The sequence below is a fragment of the Dryas octopetala genome, chromosome 4, assembly GCF_963921425.1.
Source record: "Dryas octopetala chromosome 4, drDryOcto1.1, whole genome shotgun sequence".
NCBI lineage: Eukaryota > Viridiplantae > Streptophyta > Magnoliopsida > Rosales > Rosaceae > Dryas > Dryas octopetala.
The window spans coordinates 5,801,915-5,821,281 of record NC_141369.1 but is presented as its reverse complement, the minus strand read 5'-3'; the positions used below and the strand labels follow the sequence as shown (position 1 = coordinate 5,821,281).

General features: G+C 35.7%; 1 protein-coding gene across 4 annotated transcripts; it reads left to right on the top strand.

Annotated features, from left to right (window-relative positions):
• Positions 1-1,354: 1,354 nt before the first annotated feature.
• LOC147286315 (crossover junction endonuclease MUS81-like) lies at positions 1,355-18,095 on the top strand. 4 transcript variants are annotated; one of them, XM_086241691.1, is made up of 13 exons: positions 1,355-1,414; positions 1,567-1,664; positions 1,772-1,850; positions 1,925-2,011; positions 2,120-2,245; positions 2,912-3,146; positions 4,181-4,329; positions 5,523-5,580; positions 7,680-7,838; positions 12,405-12,484; positions 13,579-13,816; positions 15,798-15,884; positions 17,782-18,095. In XM_086241691.1, the coding sequence occupies exons 2-13, from the start codon at positions 1,595-1,597 to the stop codon at positions 17,881-17,883; spliced, it is 1,470 nt and encodes a 489-aa protein (XP_086097817.1). In that variant the 5' UTR covers positions 1,355-1,414; positions 1,567-1,594; the 3' UTR covers positions 17,884-18,095. The 4 variants fall into 4 exon arrangements, with proteins under 4 accessions (XP_086097817.1, XP_086097815.1, XP_086097816.1 ...); XM_086241689.1 differs by having other exon boundaries at positions 17,779-18,095; XM_086241690.1 differs by having other exon boundaries at positions 1,374-1,414; positions 1,530-1,664; positions 17,779-18,095.
• Positions 18,096-19,367: the final 1,272 nt, after the last annotated feature.

Below are 19,367 nucleotides of genomic sequence, written 5' to 3'. Positions count from 1 at the left end.
CAACCAAACATCATTAAAAGTACTTTTGTACAGTATGAAAACACTTTTATGTATATAACCAAACGCAAACTACTTCTGTGTAAAAGTGTTACAAATAGGAAGCGCTACAAATAAGAAGTGCTACTGCTAAAAGCGCTACAACCAAAACCACTTTCTAAGAAGCAGTGCCAAACGAATCTTCATTAAATTCCATATAGAATTTTGTGGAATCTATGAAATTCTGTCAAATTCATCAAAATCTATGATTCCTTTAAAATTCATTAAACTCCAAATTAATTTTGTGGTTTGTGATCTATTCTTAATGCATTTGGTTTGTGAATTTGTTCTGAATGCATTTGGTTTGTGAATCTTCTGTTAATGCCCTAACAAACCCACTGCCAATTGTAATTATTATAAGGCAGCTTATGCATGCCACTTTAAGACTGTAGAGACTTCATTTCTTAAGGACCACATAAAGAATAAGTGCAAAAAATACTTTTTTAGACTAGAGCAGAAAAGACAAAAGGTGCTATTAACCTTTGTGAGGAATGAGAGTTAGTGAAGCTGTGGAGCAAGGTAAGATAACTTCTAAACTGATTTCTATTGCATTTTCACTTCAAATCACTCATATTATGTTATTTGTAATTATATTAATTTCCTTTAATTTTTTGTTTTGTAGAATTTTGTGTCTTTGGATTAACATCAACAACTTAAGTGCTCATGATGCTGCCTGAGTGCCTGGTTTTTCCTTTCTACTATTGCTGAGTGTTGCCTGGTTCTTTCCTACTGCTGTTGCATGATTTTGCTTGATTGTTAATTTGTTCTTTTGTTATTATTGTTTGGTGTTGGGTATATGTAATGGATTGTGATTGATTATTGGATTATGTTAATTATTGTTTGTTAGACTTGTTTTGAATTTGTTAGAGTTAGTATTGATTTGAACTAGGTGGATGACTGGATTGTGATGGATTATGTTTAACATTATTTGTTAGTTTTTAATTTTTTGTTAAATTTGATTAAGAAATATAAATTTATTCAGTTTAGTGCTTAACGGGTCCAAAAACAATTTAGTACTCAATATGAATACAGATTTTTTGCTAAACTGAGCCCAAAAATAAACAAGCCCAGGAAAAATCAATTTATTCCTGGTTGGGCCGAAACGGACCAGACCATCCCAAACCCGATGAACCCGAATTTTGTGCAGCTAGTATGGGTTGGGCTTTTCCCAACCCAACATATGCGGCCCGGCTAGAGGGTTGGGCCTCAACCCGACCCTGCCCAACCGGTGCCCAGCCCAACGGCACCACTAGAGACCCAGCCGCGCAGCTCCGCGCGCTTCATCTCTTTTTCTTTCTTCAAAATTTCTTCATTCATTCTTTCTTCAATTCTTCTAGTTCTAGTCTTCTAGAGTCTGGACTGCAGCCGAAAGGAGCAGGTAAGTTTAACCAGTGACTTGTGTTTTTTGCATTTCGAACTCGTTTCATGTATTTGGACTTGTGTTAAAAATGAATTACTCAAAAACTAAAAAAGCGTCTTGATGATTTGAAAAGCTCTCGAAGGGTTTTCATTTTCATAATTTTGCTGCAGGGGTTTGGGAAAGTGGATTTTGCGGCATATGGAAGGGTATTATTCTGAGACCGGTTCAGGCAGTTCTGAACCGGAAGACTTAACCAGAAAGGGAAAGGGTACTTTTCGTAATTCATTGACTTCACTTTCTCTGTTCATATGATTTGTACATTTTAAATTCACAGGTGCTGCTGTCAAATATACATTTTGGTTTTATTTTGTTTAGGTAAGAGAACAAAAGGAAGCAGACGCTATGTTCCGCAAAAGAATTCGGTGACATATGCATTGTTGATCACACTTTACAGGTAAAACTAGAATTCCATTGCTGTAATTGGGTTTTCGGTTTTGGAAGTAGCAGTTACTGATGGGTTTTCATCAGGGGAATTGAAAATGGGAATGAATTTATGCTTAAACAGGAGCTTATTGATGCAGCTGAAGCAAGTGGGCTTTCTCGTGTGCCGATTATGTATGTTGATTCATTTATTAATTCTGTAATTGTGTGTTGTTGTCATGACTCATTTGTGTTTCATATTGATGTGTGTGGTGTTCTGAGGCCTGGTTTGTGTGTTCTTAGGCCAGAGAAGGGAAAGGGGAAACCCGGACGTGTTGTAAGTTCTGCAAGGGACTGGTATAGTGGATGGTCTTGCATGAAGACATTGATAAACAAGGGATTGGTTATGAAATCAAGTTGTCCAGCAAAGTATGGCTTTTGTTTTTACATTCCTTTTTCTCGTTGATTATGCTAACAAGGAATTATATTTTTATCTTATATTGTTTTTCTCCCTCAGAACTTGTAAACTTTAATGACAAGTACTACGGAATTATGCCCTGCACAATTATATGAGGAAGCATTTACTTGTTTGTTAACAGGGAATAATAATTCACATTGTCTTAATGGAAGCTGAATATATTACTTACAAAATAATCCATCATTAGAAATAATAAAGTAGGAAAGATCTACTTAGACGTGAATGATGATTTACGGGTAGACTATGATGTAGAATTTATTAGAATGCTTGATGCATTGTAATAATTCTTTGCCGTTTAATAGAAGCATATCTTATTTATTTATTTATTTTGGATGGGAATAGAAGCATCTCTATCAATGGGCACATGGGAGAATATTTGGTTTTTAGGTAAATGAAATTTTAGTTCATTAAAGGCTTATAGAAAATAAATATTACCGGATGGAACCTTGTCTGTGATATGGTTAGTTTCAACATAAGTTAGTACTTGCCTGAACCAGATGCTGAGAAATCATGTACCATGGCAAGTAGTTCTTATAAGCTTAGACCTTGAAGTTGTCAGTTGCACTTAGATCACATTTGTACTATTAGCAGACGTGTAATGCATGTAGAAACTGCAGGTACACACTTACTCAAGAAGGTCAGAAAGCTGCACGTGAATGTCTCATGAGATCTGGTTTGACGGACCCCATAGAAAAAGCTAATAATGCTAAAGAGCTTTCTGTTCTGGATGAGGGCAATATTTCACATCAGGAGCTTGTTCATCTTGACTCAGACACTGAGGTGACAATGTTATCCACTAATTTGAGTAGGGAGGAGAAATCAATTGATATCCCACAGGATTACCTTGGGAAGGTATATGTCTAACTTTCTTTTTAAGATTTATCTTGAATTGTTGACTGGGAACAATAATCAGTTTTCAAATGTGCATTTTTTCAATTTTTTTATTTTATTTTTATTTTTTCTGAATACCCTTCTTTCCAAGATGAAACTTTGATTTAAAGCTTCTGGTCTTAGTTGCTCAGATCAGTTGACATCTTCCCTCTGATATGGGTTTCTTGTCCACTATATCTTGTCATGTGTTGCCGTCTTATTTGATACCTCTAGACTTGATGTCTCTTTGCATCAAATCATCTCATCCCCCTTAACCCTAGCTTTGCATTTTCATTTTTTCGTCTCTTGCTCTCATCTGCTGTTGACTGTTGCCACCCTCAGTTTCTCTCATTTCATTTTTCTCTTCTATCTTTTGTAGTTGCCACCATCACCCTCTTCTCTCGTCCTCTCCTCACCCTCAACCTCTCTTAGACTTTTGCAGCCTCTCTCAGCATAAGAGTCTCGTATTTTCTCCTTTCTCAGGCTCAATCCTGTTCTGTTGGTTTGGATTTACTTGTTAGATTTAGTTGTTTGATATGTCTGTTTCTTCCCCTTTTCCTTATTTGCAGCCATGGTTAATTTTGCTTTTGCTTAAAATTGCTGCTTTAATATTTGCTTATAGACTTATATATGCATGATGCTTTTGTGGTTGTGAGTTGCTTGGATTTTTTATTTTTTATTTTTGCCTCCTTGGCTTGGGTGAAACCCATATTCAGTTGGCTTTGGTTTCTTATTTTGTTTATCACAATTAACTTGGGTCAGTTTGGTGTAACGGTCTAACCCGCATTAACCCGACTCATGCCCACCCCTATTTATTGCATTTCTTAAGTGATCATTTATTCTAAAAGTTTAAACTGTGTAGAAATGACCCAACAACCACCTAGCTCTTAAGTTTTTTACTTACAATTTATCCATATAGCACTTTTTTCATTGGTTCGAAAGTCACATTTTCCAGTATTGTGGAACACAGCTGAGTATATTTTCATGTGTTGCTCATTGACTTGTTGATTTCTTAGAGCTATCCTGTGCCAAAGTCTAGTTACTATGGTATTGAAGCAAGTCCGAATGTTTTATCCATGCCACCTTTAAGCTTTGGGGAGAGATTTGAGGATGCATATGAAGTAATCTTAGTATTGGATGATCGAGAGCAGTTTGCCACTCATGGGTCAGTAAATTCTGAATTTTTCTTCTGCCTTCCTTTTTCGTTTTGTTTAAATGATGAAGCTAGTTAAAGATACTTGACATCCAAAGAGTTTTATTATTAAGTCAATAATTGTTTCATTTGAGCAATTTGACTGGTCCTTGCATACATGCTCCCTAATAGAATCCATTGCTTGCAATTATCCATTTTCTTTAATTAGGGAAGACAATGGGATATGATGGGCTGGACTCCACTACCATTTCAGCATTTCTTATCCCCATCCTCGCCCCCATCCTTTCCCAAAGGGTGTTGTGATTCCCCCGTCCCCGCCTACCCAATAATTGGTTTCCCCATTCTCTCCCTGTATCCCTATCCCCCATTTCCAAATAACAAATATACAGAACAAAAACTTTTTTTTTTCTCACATAGCCCTGAGAATGCAACATCCAAGTAATTGTTCAGATATAAAAGAATATCATAAAATTAATACAACTCAACGTTAAGCAAATGATAGACTGAGCGATTCCACGTCAAGAGAGTTTGGGAGGAGTGGTGGCCTGAAATAAAGAGGGAGAATGTGAGCTGAGTCGGTGGTGATTGAATCCGGAGGATGGGAAAATGGAGATTAGGGGGTGGGAGCTGAAGAGTGAAGAGAAAAGAAAGAGAGGTTGGAGGGGGGGGGGGGGGGGGTTGAACAGTGAAAACCCGTAGTCCTTCCCCAAATTTAATTATATATAAATATAATTTTTTATATTACAAATTAAATGCGAGGGGATCCCCATATATATAATGGACGATGGCCACCTAATTGATATATTATTTGTACCCCAAGCATACTTGTAGCCAGGAAGTTTTCCCTAGAGTAAAACTTATATTTCCAAATATGATTTTAGGACTCTTTAATTAATTAAGGAAAGGGGCTCAAGTTCACTAAATTACAATGATCTGAATCTAAATCATTATGTTAAAAATAATTCATATATAATATATTATATGATTTTATATTATCATGCCCAAGTTGTATCTGTGTCCTAAATTCTTGAGATTTTTTGTGACACAATGTTCGTGTCTTGTTGTAAGCCCCTTGTAAGTAGACTTCTGGTTGGATTCTTGTTAATTTACTATGTTCAATGGTAATGTTCACTCCTATTTTCTGTATATTGTTTTTGCTGGTGTTCATACCAACTGTGACTAATTTTATATATATTGGGTTTTAGATTGCGGTCTAGGAGAATTATTGAGAACCTTCGTACGCAATTCAAAATCAAAATAGAGGTGAGTTCTTTTAGTCTTTTATCACTTAGTTCTAATAGTTTCATTCAACAGTAACTGGAATTTGTAGTGATGTGTATAATTTTTTTTTTTTTTTTTGTATTGGTTTCACAAAACATAGCAACTTTTGGTATTGTTTTTTTTACTTGGTTTTTTTTTTTTTTTTTTTTTGTATTGTGTTTGACATACTTTTTGCATCATGATTGAGTTAGCTGGAATTTTGAATTAAAATGAGGAAGCTTTTTGATGTAATGGTGCAATGGATTATGTGCAAGTTACCTATTGGTCTTTCTCCGAAAAAGTACATACCTGTAGAATTGTCAAGAATATTAGGTCCGTTTGGTTTTAGTTCTTGGGAGTGGGTACGAGATTTCATTATCATGTTTGGCGAGCACACTCTTGGGAATGTGTTACCTTTTACATGGGTATGAGATACCCATGAGTGGGGGAATTTGAAACCCTTGAGCTCCCCTTGGGTTTTCTATTCCCATCACTTGGGAAAGCATTTACTATGAGTTGTTATTACCTATTACTTCCACTATAAATTTGAAATATCATTTTGTTTGTATTCAAGTATGAATAACTTTAAACATAATAAATAAGGGTATTATTGGAAAACAAGTTTTGATTCCATGAAACATTAAAATGGTAATAATTTTCTGGTTACCATTCTCAGCATCTCCAAACTCTGGAATGAGAATTATTTACTCATTTGCATCCCCCTGGAATGAGAATAGGTATGACATTGCCAAAGAACACATTCCGCGAATCGATGTTGTATTATAAAAAAGTTATCTTGAATTTAGAGTATGCAGTTTTGGAAAATTGTGACATTCTTGAACTTGGGGCTTACTGATGTACACAGATTTAAATAGGATAGTAACCCTAGCAATAGATGTGAATTGAAACCCTTTTATTGCAGCTGTAGGATAGGTGAGAGTCAAATTGGCTAGTAAGCTCAGCAATAGATGTATGATGAGATAGTGATAGACTTGAGAGCATTTCCTTCCCATCTTCTAGTCCATTCTACTTAGGGCATGTTTACTAACCAGGAATGGGAATAAGAGGCATGTTTATTTCATTCCTATTCCCATTCCTGTGTTTACTAACATATGGGAATCATTCCCATTCCTTATTCTTGTGTTTACTAACATATTGGGAATCAACATTGATGTGGCGTCCGCATGAAATGAGGAATGAGATTCCTTAGGGGGGTCCACATTGGAAGATGGGAATCATAATGAAAATTCTCATGTCAAAAATACCCTTCCAATTTTTCCGAAAATCCAAAAATGTCCTCTACATATAAACAAAATTAATTTTAATTGAAGGGATAAACTTTAAAATTGAAAAAAACTAAATTAATCTATATAAACTGAAAAAAACTAAATAAATCTTAACATCTAAATAACCAATTTTAGTTGGGAAACAAAAGTTAATTGTAGGGTTAGTAAGTATTTAGTTGTGATTAGTCAAGTAGTTGATAGAAAAATTAACTTTGTTTTGTACAAGGGCATTTAGTAATCAAACTGGTTTTGATTTTGATTCTTGCTAGTTTGTAAGCACTTTTATGGGAATCATCTTTTTTCATTCCAATTCATCATCGTTAGTAAACACGTCAATGAGAATGTCTGATTATGATTCCGATTCCTACTCATTCCGTCCTGCTCATACCGATTCCCTTTCATTCCGATTCTGCTCATTATGATTCCTTCTCATTCCAATTTATGCTCATTACGATTCCAGTTTAGTAAACATGCCCTTATTGTTTTTACTTTTTGCCCTAAATTCAAATTGGCTATGTTTTGGTATATGCTGATATTCATGTAATTTAGTTATGATTTTAGAATTCGTTTAAAAGTCTTTGCCTCCAGCAACCATGCCGTTCTAGTTAAAAACGTTTTGGGTTTCTCATAGTGTTCTTCATGTGTGTTTGCTAGTTCAAATCTCAAATTGTTGTGATTATTGACCTAAATGGTATCATTAGACAGTTTTTGAGATTTGTGACTTACTAACTTGAAACTTACTGTCTTGTCTTTACTGTTGCAACATCTTCTTTTCTACTTCTGCAAACTGTAATTAACAAACTGACACTTCTACAGGTTAGGCGGTTACCAGTTGGAGACGGAATCTGGATAGCTCACCATAAACATCTTGAGAGTGAATATGTACTTGATTTTATTGTTGAGAGGAAGGATGTTGATGATTTATGCTGTTCAATCAGAGACAATCGTTACAAGGATCAGAAATTGAGACTTTTGGTATTGATTCTTAATCAAAAGACTACGCTGTTGTTTGCATGCTTAGTATTATACCATTTTGTTGTGAAACTGTTGCAACAGAAACTAAGCTGTTGTTAGTATTTACCATTTTATAGTGGAAACTTCGGTTTCTTCCAGTTTAACTATTAATGTCGCTTTTGCTGCATCTTAGTTTCCAAAAGATAAATTTCCAGCTTTAGAATTTATAGGCCGAAAACATATTAGTATTGGTTATTGCTCTTATTATTTTTCATCACTTTATGCGTGGATGCTATAAACTGAAATTTACATAATTGTCCCCTATTGAGAATTTATAACATTTTGCCATTCTCATGTCCCCTATAGTTGAAATAAAGTGAATTAACCTTTGATTTGTTTTATCAACTCTTTCTTGATTTGCTTCACTACCGTTAATGTATTTATTAATAATTTTTTTTTATATTCAGGAAAAAGTTGTTTTTGATCCTAGGAATATTAATGATACATAGAAAGATATCTATGTATATCTTTTCAATGAAATTTTTTAAAAAATAATGTGATTTACGGATTATTCGAACATTTCTTCTTTTTAATATCTGCAAAATATTTTTTTGTGATTCAAATCTTTTATCATCATAACTTATTTTGTTAGAACTAATATTTCTATCTGGAGTTATAAATCCTTTAAGTATATGCAACCCAAGGATGAACAATTTGATAAAGGTAACCATATATCTTCTGTACGTGTACTTAGGCAAGCAATTCGGTGTTTTAGGCCCATCTAAGATAATTTTTTTCCCGGTCTATGTAGATGATGTTTGTTTGTTAGCTGTTGAGGATAAGCATACTTGCTTATTGAAAGGAAATGATTCAAAAGTTTGAATTCATACAAAACCTGTATGCATGTTGATAATTTAGATTGGCGTAGAATTTTAAGAATTCTGAGTTTAGAGAAAACACTTGAGGTAGAATTTTGAGCAAGAACCAATGAAAATGTAGCATTTTCGTGGGTGATATTTTTATGGACCTCACATGCTGTGCTTTTTGCTCAGTGGAGCGTTAGTTTCTTTTCTGACATGGATTTATTGCTGCCAACTAGGATCACTATTTAGGATAGCACTGGCAGAGTAAATTGGTTGACATTGAGTTTATCATGTTTGCAGAATTTTGGTTTTCCTAACTTTGTTGCAGTGATATTGTTGCATTTTTTCGCATTATATTTCCTAACCTAAAGGAAAAGCATTTTATTTAATATTCAAATATTCTGGACTGCATTGGGTTTTTAAGTACTTAAATGAGGATAAAATGTCATCCTGATTTTACGTTTGTGCAAGGATAGTTTGATGCACTCCATTGCATAGTTGTGAATTATTAAAAATATAAAACTGATTAGTGATGCCTTTGTTAGATTCTTCAAATATGCAATATAATGACAAAAAAATTATTGTGCATTTGTTGATGTAGTTTGAGAATTAAATCCTAATTCCCACCTTCACGGCGTACAAGCAATAATTCGATGAAAGATAAATAACAAACACAGCCAAGAAAACAGAAAATAATAAACCAACAAGCACACACAATCACACCGAGATTTGTTACGAGGTTCGGCAAAATTCCTGCCTACGTCCCCGGGAGAGATCTCCGTTCTTCACTATGAGAATAATAAGTATTAAGATTACAATTGGACTAAATCACATAACCCAATCCCCAAATCCCTTGTACACCATTTCACAAAGTGTTTCCCAAAACCCTAGATCTCTCACCCAAGATTAATTACCTAATCTTGATCTCACCAATTCTAGATTGTGTGCCTCCCAAGAATCCTAAGGACTTGCTCACTCTAATCTGATTCTCTCACGTTTTTCTAAGCCCCTAAGGTCCTATTTATAACCATAGGCCTTAGATTACAATCCTAGATAAAGTAGGAAGAAAGTTAACTTTGAGTAGGAAATAAGTTTCCTTTATACACAAGGAAAACCTCAAAACTTGCCCAAAACGAAGTCCAAAACGCACCAGGAATTAATAACCTTCCAACACCTATTTGGACTCCTAACTTCATCCTAGAATACCATGGAAATCCCCCATGAACCAGGAAGTCTTCAAATGCGAGCCAAATTAACAACAATCTCCACCTTGGCGAGCATATCATGCAAATTACCTTGCACCAAATACCATTGGCCTTGACCTTGTACCAACTACACATAACCCGAATCAAGAAACTATGGTCCACCCTTGATTCACACGGCCAATACCTATGTGCAGCTGCATCGTGTAACCAATTACCGGTTAGCACCGAAGAGGGGCCTCGATTCACCCCCTCCTCCAGTAGGATCTCCTTTCTCACCATCGTTTGAACCTTGGAAACATGTCACAACCGTCTCTGCTGTACCCGCAAACGAGACCTTCCTCAAGCGCTTGATTTCTTGTGCATTTCGTTTCCAACCAACCATCGAGGTTTGAGTTCCTATCAAACGATATAAACCACCACACTTCTCTCCCTTCATTAGGACCATGCTTCCATGAGTAATTTTCATGACTCCACCTGCTATCAAAACCAGGTAGCCCTTGGAATCCAACCTACTCAAGGATATCAAATTCCTTTGTAGCTTTGGGACATAAGCGACTCCACCCAAAGTATGCTCCACCCCATTGAACATCTTGATCTTCACCGTTCCAACCCCCATGACGTCAACTTTGGACCCGTCAGGCAAAGAGAAAGATCCTCCCTTTGATTCTTGAAACTTTTCAAAATATTCTTTCCTAGAGCATATATGGTGAGTAGAACCCGAATCCAATATCCAATCACCATGAGAAGAAGTGTTACCTATAGAGACTGTGAGAAGTTCTCCAGATTCATTATAGTCTGCTACCGCTGTAGAGCCATGACCATCCTTCTTATTCCAAGTCGGACAGTCCTTCTTTATGTGTCCCCACTCTTTGCACTTGTAGCACTGCCAGCCCTTACCACTACCCTTTGATCTAGCCTTGCTATCACTAGAACCCTTGGTAGTTTGCCTTCCTCTTTGACCATGAGCAACAAACAAGGAATCTTTATCCTCAACTTTCTTTCTCCTTTCACTAGACAAGAGAGTTGACTCGACCTCCTCCATCTTCAGTGTATCCTTACCATACAAGAAGATATCCACTATGTTGTCATATGTATCAGGAAGTGAGGTTAGAAGTAAGAGGGCTCGATCTTCTTCCTCAATCTTTACCCCAACTCTTTCGAGTTGATTTAGCAGTCCTTTGAACACGTTCATATGATCCATGAGATTTGCACCCGCTTCCATCTTCAGCTTATATATGTCCCGCTTCAGATTCAACTTTGTGGCCATAGACTTCTGAGCTAAATAAAGCTTTTCTAGTTTCTTCCACAATTCCGGGGCAGAATCTTCATCTATATTGTTGATAATATTATCAGCAATATAAAGCCGAATCGTGCTCACACACCTGCACTCCAAGTCTTCCCAGTCATCATCTGTCATCTTTGCCGGCTTTCCTACTTCCTTTCCCTTCAAGGCGCGTGCCAAGCCTTGCGAAACTAGGACATCTTTCACTCTCTTTTGCCATAGAGTAAAGTTACCTCTTCCATCAAATTGCTCCACCTTAAAGGATGAAACACCACTACTTCCCGCTGCCATGACAAACTACCCTCGATCGATAAACACGGAACCACGATCGATGAACACGAAACCTGGCTCTGATACCACTTGTTGATGTAGTTTGAGAATTAAATCCTAATTCCCACCTTCACGGCGTACAAGCAATAATTCGATGAAAGATAAATAACAAACACAGCCAAGAAAACAGAAAATAATAAACCAACAAGCACACACAATCACACCGAGATTTGTTACGAGGTTCGGCAAAATTCCTGCCTACGTCCCCGGGAGAGATCTCCGTTCTTCACTATGAGAATAATAAGTATTAAGATTACAATTGGACTAAATCACATAACCCAATCCCCAAATCCCTTGTACACCATTTCACAAAGTGTTTCCCAAAACCCTAGATCTCTCACCCAAGATTAATTACCTAATCTTGATCTCACCAATTCTAGATTGTGTGCCTCCCAAGAATCCTAAGGACTTGCTCACTCTAATCTGATTCTCTCACGTTTTTCTAAGCCCCTAAGGTCCTATTTATAACCATAGGCCTTAGATTACAATCCTAGATAAAGTAGGAAGAAAGTTAACTTTGAGTAGGAAATAAGTTTCCTTTATACACAAGGAAAACCTCAAAACTTGCCCAAAACGAAGTCCAAAACGCACCAGGAATTAATAACCTTCCAACACCTATTTGGACTCCTAACTTCATCCTAGAATACCATGGAAATCCCCCATGAACCAGGAAGTCTTCAAATGCGAGCCAAATTAACAACAGCATTTGCCTGTTATTGGTTTCTTGTCTGTTCATTTTAGTTTTTTTTGTTTCTCACTATCTACTGGATAAATTTGTCGACTTAGATTGTGAGCTTTTATATGCATTTGATGGTTTATCTTTCTTGAACTTTGGATATAATTGTGCGAATATTATTTTGCATTGTTCTGATGTGTTTGGTGACTTGGTCCTTAAATTGCATATTAGAGGTGCGGACTTAAGAAACTGATATATCTTGTGGAAGGTGATCCAAATTCTTCTGAAGCAGCAGAAAACATTAAAACAGCGTAAGCATTTCTTTGAATATTATTAGGGGCTAAATATCTTCCTACTTGATTATAAGTAGATTTAAAGCAAATCACCATGTTTAAACTAGGAAAGTAAACCTTGCCAATCTATATCACTGTCATAAATAACGGTGATGATTAATTTTTTCTGACTTTCTTAATTTTCTATACAAATTTTCTTCGAAGTAAGCCAACTGACCAAGCCACCACCAACATTCACTCTACTGACTACTCGCAGTAAAAACCCTAAATTACTGCCCTTAAAACCCTAACTCAGTACACCATCAAAATAGCTTCCAAGACCACTACCCAGCCAAATTTTTCTCTTCTGGGCACTGTTCTCAGCCCGTTAGCAGTCCCAAAATGGACTCTTTCCATCCCAAACAAGTCCCTAAACCAAACCTCCCACATGCTACACTTTTCAAACCCAAATTTTCAACCTTTAACCGTCAAATAGGCTTAAAAAATAATGCCCAAGATCAAACCTTTGCTGTCCTATATCAGTGTATTATTAAGCTGGAAATTTAATCTCATCGGACCTGCAGTTTGAGTTGTTTTATGTATCCATTATGGTTTTTGAAGTGGGTTATTATTGAAGGCTAAGTAAAAAGTGGTTAGTATAATGAGCTTGTTATGAAAAGCTCAAAGGTTTACACAACATATGATTGCCTTTTTTGCCTTTCCTTTTTTATTATAGTTGCAAGTAAGATCTCCTTTTCCCATAGGCAGTCTGCAAGCTTGTATTAGGTTCTTCATAGATTTTAGGAATCCAATAAGTTTGACATGTGAAATATATCTTTGCATCTTATTTTCTTGATTAGTTTTAAACTTCAACCCCATGTCCTAGGATGCTTTCTTTTTGGATCCTTTCAATTTGGCTTTCAAGTTTTTGAACATCCGTAATTTGGCATCCGCGATTTTGCACATCTCAAATCCCTTTGTGCTAGTGACTGAAATAATTTATTATAATAATCCTAATGATGTCTAATGACTGGGAAGAGTAATTATTATTATTATTATCTATTAGTTGTTGCTGTTGGTTTTTATTATGATCCGAATCCATCTTCAACAGTTATAATTCTCATCTTGTGCAGCTGTTTCACAACTGAGGTTTTGGAGGGATTTGATGTTCAGAGAACCAGTGGCTTGTCTGATACATTGAAGAAGTATGGTTATCTAACTCAAGCAATAACTCAATATTACAAATCAGAGTTTTCAAAGGATCAATGTAAATGTGCTGGGGTTTGTCCTCCTTTTGATGAATTTATCGAAAGGTGCCAGTGCCTGGATAAAATGACCGTCAGTGACGTATTTGCCATTCAGCTCATGCAGGTATGAACTGTTTTTGAGATAGAGGAATATATAATTCCTTATTTGACAGTCAGTGACATATTGGCTCTAATCTCTGGATGTAAAAAACTATGGGTCATTCATACATAACATTGCTATAAAGTATAAACGATTTAGAGAAAATTAAATTCTAGTGGTTTACATTTTTTTTTCCTTTTAGATTTATATGTAGGGAAAACTTAGCAATGCCCCCTAAACAATAGGGTGTTTTGTACTTCTCCCTGACCAAATAATTTGGCTTTCACACCCCCTAAACTTTCAGAAAATTCTAACATGCCCTCTACCATTAAATCGGTCAAATGTTATGTTTATTTTAATCATGTGTCATGCACATGACTCTCTTCTTGAGGTCCCTTCTCCTCTCTTCTATCACTCTCTTCTCTCTCCTTCTCTTCCTTCTCTATTTTCTTTCTGCACCTCTCTTTCTTCTGAGATTCTGGGTAAGCATCTCCAATGGCTATGGTCCAAACACTCCAATATAGCAAACCCAACTCTGCAACATTCACATCACTGATCTCCATGTGTATCGCCATTTTTCAATTTGGTCCTCTGGGAGTGGATGTTAGAATTCTTTTTATTTCAATCTCTCTTGCATTTCTTCATCAAGGCTTCTTGGGACAAGTTCATCAACAAGCCTTCTTGGGCATTTCTTTCAATTTCTCCTGCATCTTTTCATTTTTGACTTGTTATCCCCATTTGAACAAGTTCAACAGCAAACCAATTTCGAAATTTCAAGTTACACCGAAAATTACTCATCAGTGTTGACAACTAAGATATTAGGATGATCATCAAAAATGGGTTTCTCTTCCATTGTTGAAAAAAAGAGAGAAACAAAAAATTACTCACTTACATTGTTTACACAACAACCATATTTAACTTAATTATAAGTAATAAAGAAAAACGAGAAATAAATCAAAAGGGAACCTAAATGAGATAAGCCACCAATTAGTAATCACCTAAGCTAATTGGGTTTCAAAGTTCAAAATTTCATTGTGAACGTGGAAAAATTATTGAGTGTATCCGATACACCGCCACGTGGTGTAACCAATCCGTGTGAGGGTATTATTGGACGGTATATTTATATTAGTAGGGTATAATATTAATAACATCCACTCATATTATGACACGTTTGATTGGTTACACCACGTGGCGGTGTATCGGATACACATAATAATTTATCGTGAACGTGGGCACTATTTTCTTGGGAAAACATAAACAACATAGTAAGCAATTGAGGTCTCTCCTGGAGTACCTCTCCATCATATGTAGGAAGCGACCATTGTCGTGGACCATTCATTTGGGATCTTTGTACCTCTCATCTGGGTCATGTTTGGGGTGTTGGTATTATGAGAATTTAGAGAAGAAGGAAAAGAGAAGGAAGAAGGAGAGAGAGAGAGAGAGAGAGAGAGAGAGAGAGAGAGAGAGAGAGAGAGAGAGAGAGAGAGAGAGAGAGAGAAGATAGAGCCAGTAGAGAGAGGATGGGAGAAGGAAAAATTACTCTTAAAAAGTCCACCCTGTGTGGGCCAGCATGGCTAAATTAACAGAAAATTTGACAAATTTGATGGGAATTTTTTGAAAGTTTAGGGGGTTTGAAAGCCAAATTATTTGTTTAGGGGGCAACATAGAACACAGCCTATAGTACAGGGGCATTGCTAAATTTTCTCTATAAATGGGATAAAAAGAATGCAGGTAAAAGGTGCATTTCTGCAAACATATGTGGACAATGTTTCTGTTGGATTCTTCTAGATGTGTTCTTGTCTTTGGTCTACTGGACCCTTCTTCTTGCCTGTTTTTAGCATCAAAAATCCGTTAGAAATACAGTGTATATGGGGTTGAATTGGCTAAATTACTCTAGATTTTATTAATTTGTGATATGGTTTGGTTATTTCTTAGTTTGGAGAACTAGGATATTTCTAGTGACAATATTGTGAACAAGTACTTACATCTTTACTTATGAATGCAGGTCCCCTGGGTAACTGAGGAAAGTGCCATAGCTGTTCTGGATTTGTACCCAACACTTTTATCTCTTGCCCATGCCTATTTTCTACTTGTAAGTCCTCATTTCCTTGATATTTGAAATGAGTTAGTTAATATCTGTTTAACCAAATGTTCCACTCTTGGAATTTAGAATCAAGCCTAATGTCTAGATATCCAGCATGGTCTCTGATCTTTAGAAAAGAAGAATTTGAGAAACGTGAAAAAAATATGAAATATCTAACTGTTATAAACAGCATAAGTAAGTTTATATTTTTCAAACTTTGGAATTACAATAGAGGAATACATAAATATTTAAACGAGTTTGTGTGACAGAGTCAAGAGATAGAGGGAGGGAGGGGGAAGAGAGAGAGAGAGGCCAATATGGGCTATGGTTTTCTGGTTTTTAGGGTGCTTCTATTTACAATCCTTTTACTACTCATCACTTCTCCCTCCCTATAAAATTTTCAAAACTTTTCCATTCTACCCTCATTAATTTCAATTTTTTTTTTCTTTTGAAGTTAAAAAAAAAAAAATCAACCATGGCTGTGACGTGGTCATGGGGGAGGGAGGAAAGGGTAGGTGGTGGGGAAGGGGAGGAGGGGAGAGAGGAAAAAATGTTTTATTTTAAATATAAATAAGAAAGGAATTATGAAACTGGGGGATGGAGGATGGGCCGGATGGCATAGAGGTAAAGAGATATTTATTTTTCTTTTCATTTTTTAAATAAATGATAAAGGACAAAATGGGAATATAAAACTTGGGGAGTGATGGAAAAATATGGGTGCAAATAGAATTACCTGTTTCGATTGCTTAATCTAGCTGAGTGCCCACACCGTATTAAAAGATTGTTGGTTCTATTCAGTCCCTTATGTTGTCTAGTGTTTGGAATTATAGTTTGGTAGACTAATTTGGTGAAGATCAGAATTGTCATAAGGACGCATAAAATGCCTGATTTTCTGTGGGTGCTGGAATAAAATGCTATTCAGTCTCTTATAATTGGAAGAAGCCATTAGATACACATCATGAGCTGGAATGATGGTTCACTAGTACTTTTTTTAAGAGTGCTGTTATGCCCTTTTTCTGTGTTAAAAATGGGTTGTTAAAACTAGTAAAAATAAAATAGGTTGTTAAAATTGTGGACCCTAGTTTCAGTTGTTAATCTGCACTTTGGTGGTGCACTTGGTCTTGGGATTAACTATAGATGCATGATTCATGAGGTACGATTTCATAGATGTTGGAAAGTATTGTTGATTTTCTTGAATCTTCATTTTTGAATATAAAATATATTTGAAAGTTTGTTGGAGCTGAATTGCTCCATGATGACCCTTTTGGCTATGGGTTCGTTCATATATAGCACTGCTATAAATGGTTATAGTGAAAATTAAATTCTAAGGCTTGAATGTAAGAAGCTATTGTGCACAAGATCTTGGGATAGATTGCATGACTCACAATGGTAAGAATGTGTGTAGATGTTGGAATCTACTGTCGTTTAAAAAATAATGTCGAATAGAAAATGCATGTTAAATCCTTTCACATGTGAAAAAGGTATATTATTTCCATTCAGATTTGCCTGGAGGACAAATTAAGTCTAAATTGTTCTAATGAGCTCATTTTAAATCATTTTTCATGTAGTTGATTTTAGGCTGACTTCAATTTGAGTCTGCATCTCTTGATTGTTTTCTACAATTTAACATTAGTACTGAAGAGTGCATTGATGAGGAATTACCACTCTATATCCTTTGCGAAATTGTTTCTTGTTTGTTCATTGTTCCAGTGGTTGTGGTTCATTGCATACACCCTATGCACCAGACTAATTTATTTTCTACTTGTATTGGTTGGCATGAAGTTCTATCTGATTAATTTTTGTTGTTGTATTGATCTTAAAGGATGAATGGTCAAATGAACAGAAAGCCTTTTTTAGCCCCTTTGTTGTACCCACGTAAATTTAATTATATATTCTTTGCTAGGAGGGTCATGTCGGTGAACAAGAGGACATGCTTAGAACACAGAGTAAGAATGTCGTCAATGCAGTTGCTAGTAAGAATATCTTTCACTTGGTTTGGGGCAATTGATTGTTGCGTTTCTCGCATTTTGAAAAATATGGTTCGATAATTACTCATGTAATCTACATAATTTGCAATGTAAGTAAGATGGACAGCTCTCTCTCTCTCTCTCTCTCTCTCTCTCTCTCTCTCTCGACATTTTATTGTTAAAATTTACAAAAGTAACACGTTGTACAATATTTCTGAAGTGAATGCCATTTCACTTCATTTGCACAGGTAGGAAAGGCACTTTCTTCTGCTTGTTGTTTGCACTATCTGTTTAGTAATCCATGTCATAGTAGTATATTTAACTATGAATGGCCGGTTGCATTTTGACTATTTTATTGAAAGGAGTTTTGACTATTTTATTGACTATTCTGGTGTGGATGGGTTAGGTCGTAGTTTTGAATTTTTCCAGGCAAAAAATATGTATATCCATGGCTAAATGTTGTATATCAATTGGAAGCACAGAAGGGAAATGATTGAGAAATGGTTTGTGATATAAACATAAAAACAGATAATTATATGTAATCTCAATGAAAAGCAAACTGAAACAGAAGTGGGCAGGATTATTTAGAAACAAGAGTTAACACTAGAATTGCATCAAATGAGGGACAATTATTCAATAAAATGATCACGTAATTTTTCTTTAATTTTGTTTTATACGAGTGTTCAAGTAATATTATCTATGGTAAAACCAACATTCCCTCGAATTACAATATTTGTGTGAAAAAGACATGAACCTTATATTTTGTAAAGAAAATATTGAGCGACATTTTCAAACCATCCTTCATATGAACACCCCTTTCCTTCACATGGAAATCTCTTCACCTCTGTTTTGTGTGTTCAACTCATCTATAGTTTTAACTTCATATTTCTATTAGCTGGACCAGACTTTCATTATGCAGAAGCTGTCTTGAACTTTTCTTGTATCTGCCTTCACAAACAGGGAAAATGAAAGAAATTTAGAGAACGTGTAAATCTCATAGTGAAATTTGCATATCAGAATCATTTGATAGATACTCTAAATGCTAGTTTTTTTGTTCGTCTACCTTGTGGGAGCTTAGAGATTGAGGGGTAAGTAATGTTTTTGTAGTTGATATTTAACAAGTAATATTGTTAGACAATTTTTTTTTTTTTTTTGGGACGAACTAAGATTCATAGTTTGAATCACACATGTAAACAATGTAAGTTGAGTGTTTCAGACAATCTGTACTTCTGTAGTATTTGTTTCAATCTTAAAGTTGTATATTGACCTCTAATTTCATCGATGGTGCAAGCCCTCTTTAGATTTTTGATGTCAGAAATCCTTAATAAACTCTCAACTATTATTACCCTAGTTGATCAAAGTCCAATTCCATGTAAAGATCAATAAAGAACATACTTGTACTCGTATGCATGTATACATATATTTGGAGGGAGACTTGCACCAGTTGGAAATTTGTCCAAGGTAAAGCTAGCCATACCAATAATTTCCTGCACAGGGCACTGGAATTACAGTTACACTATGATCA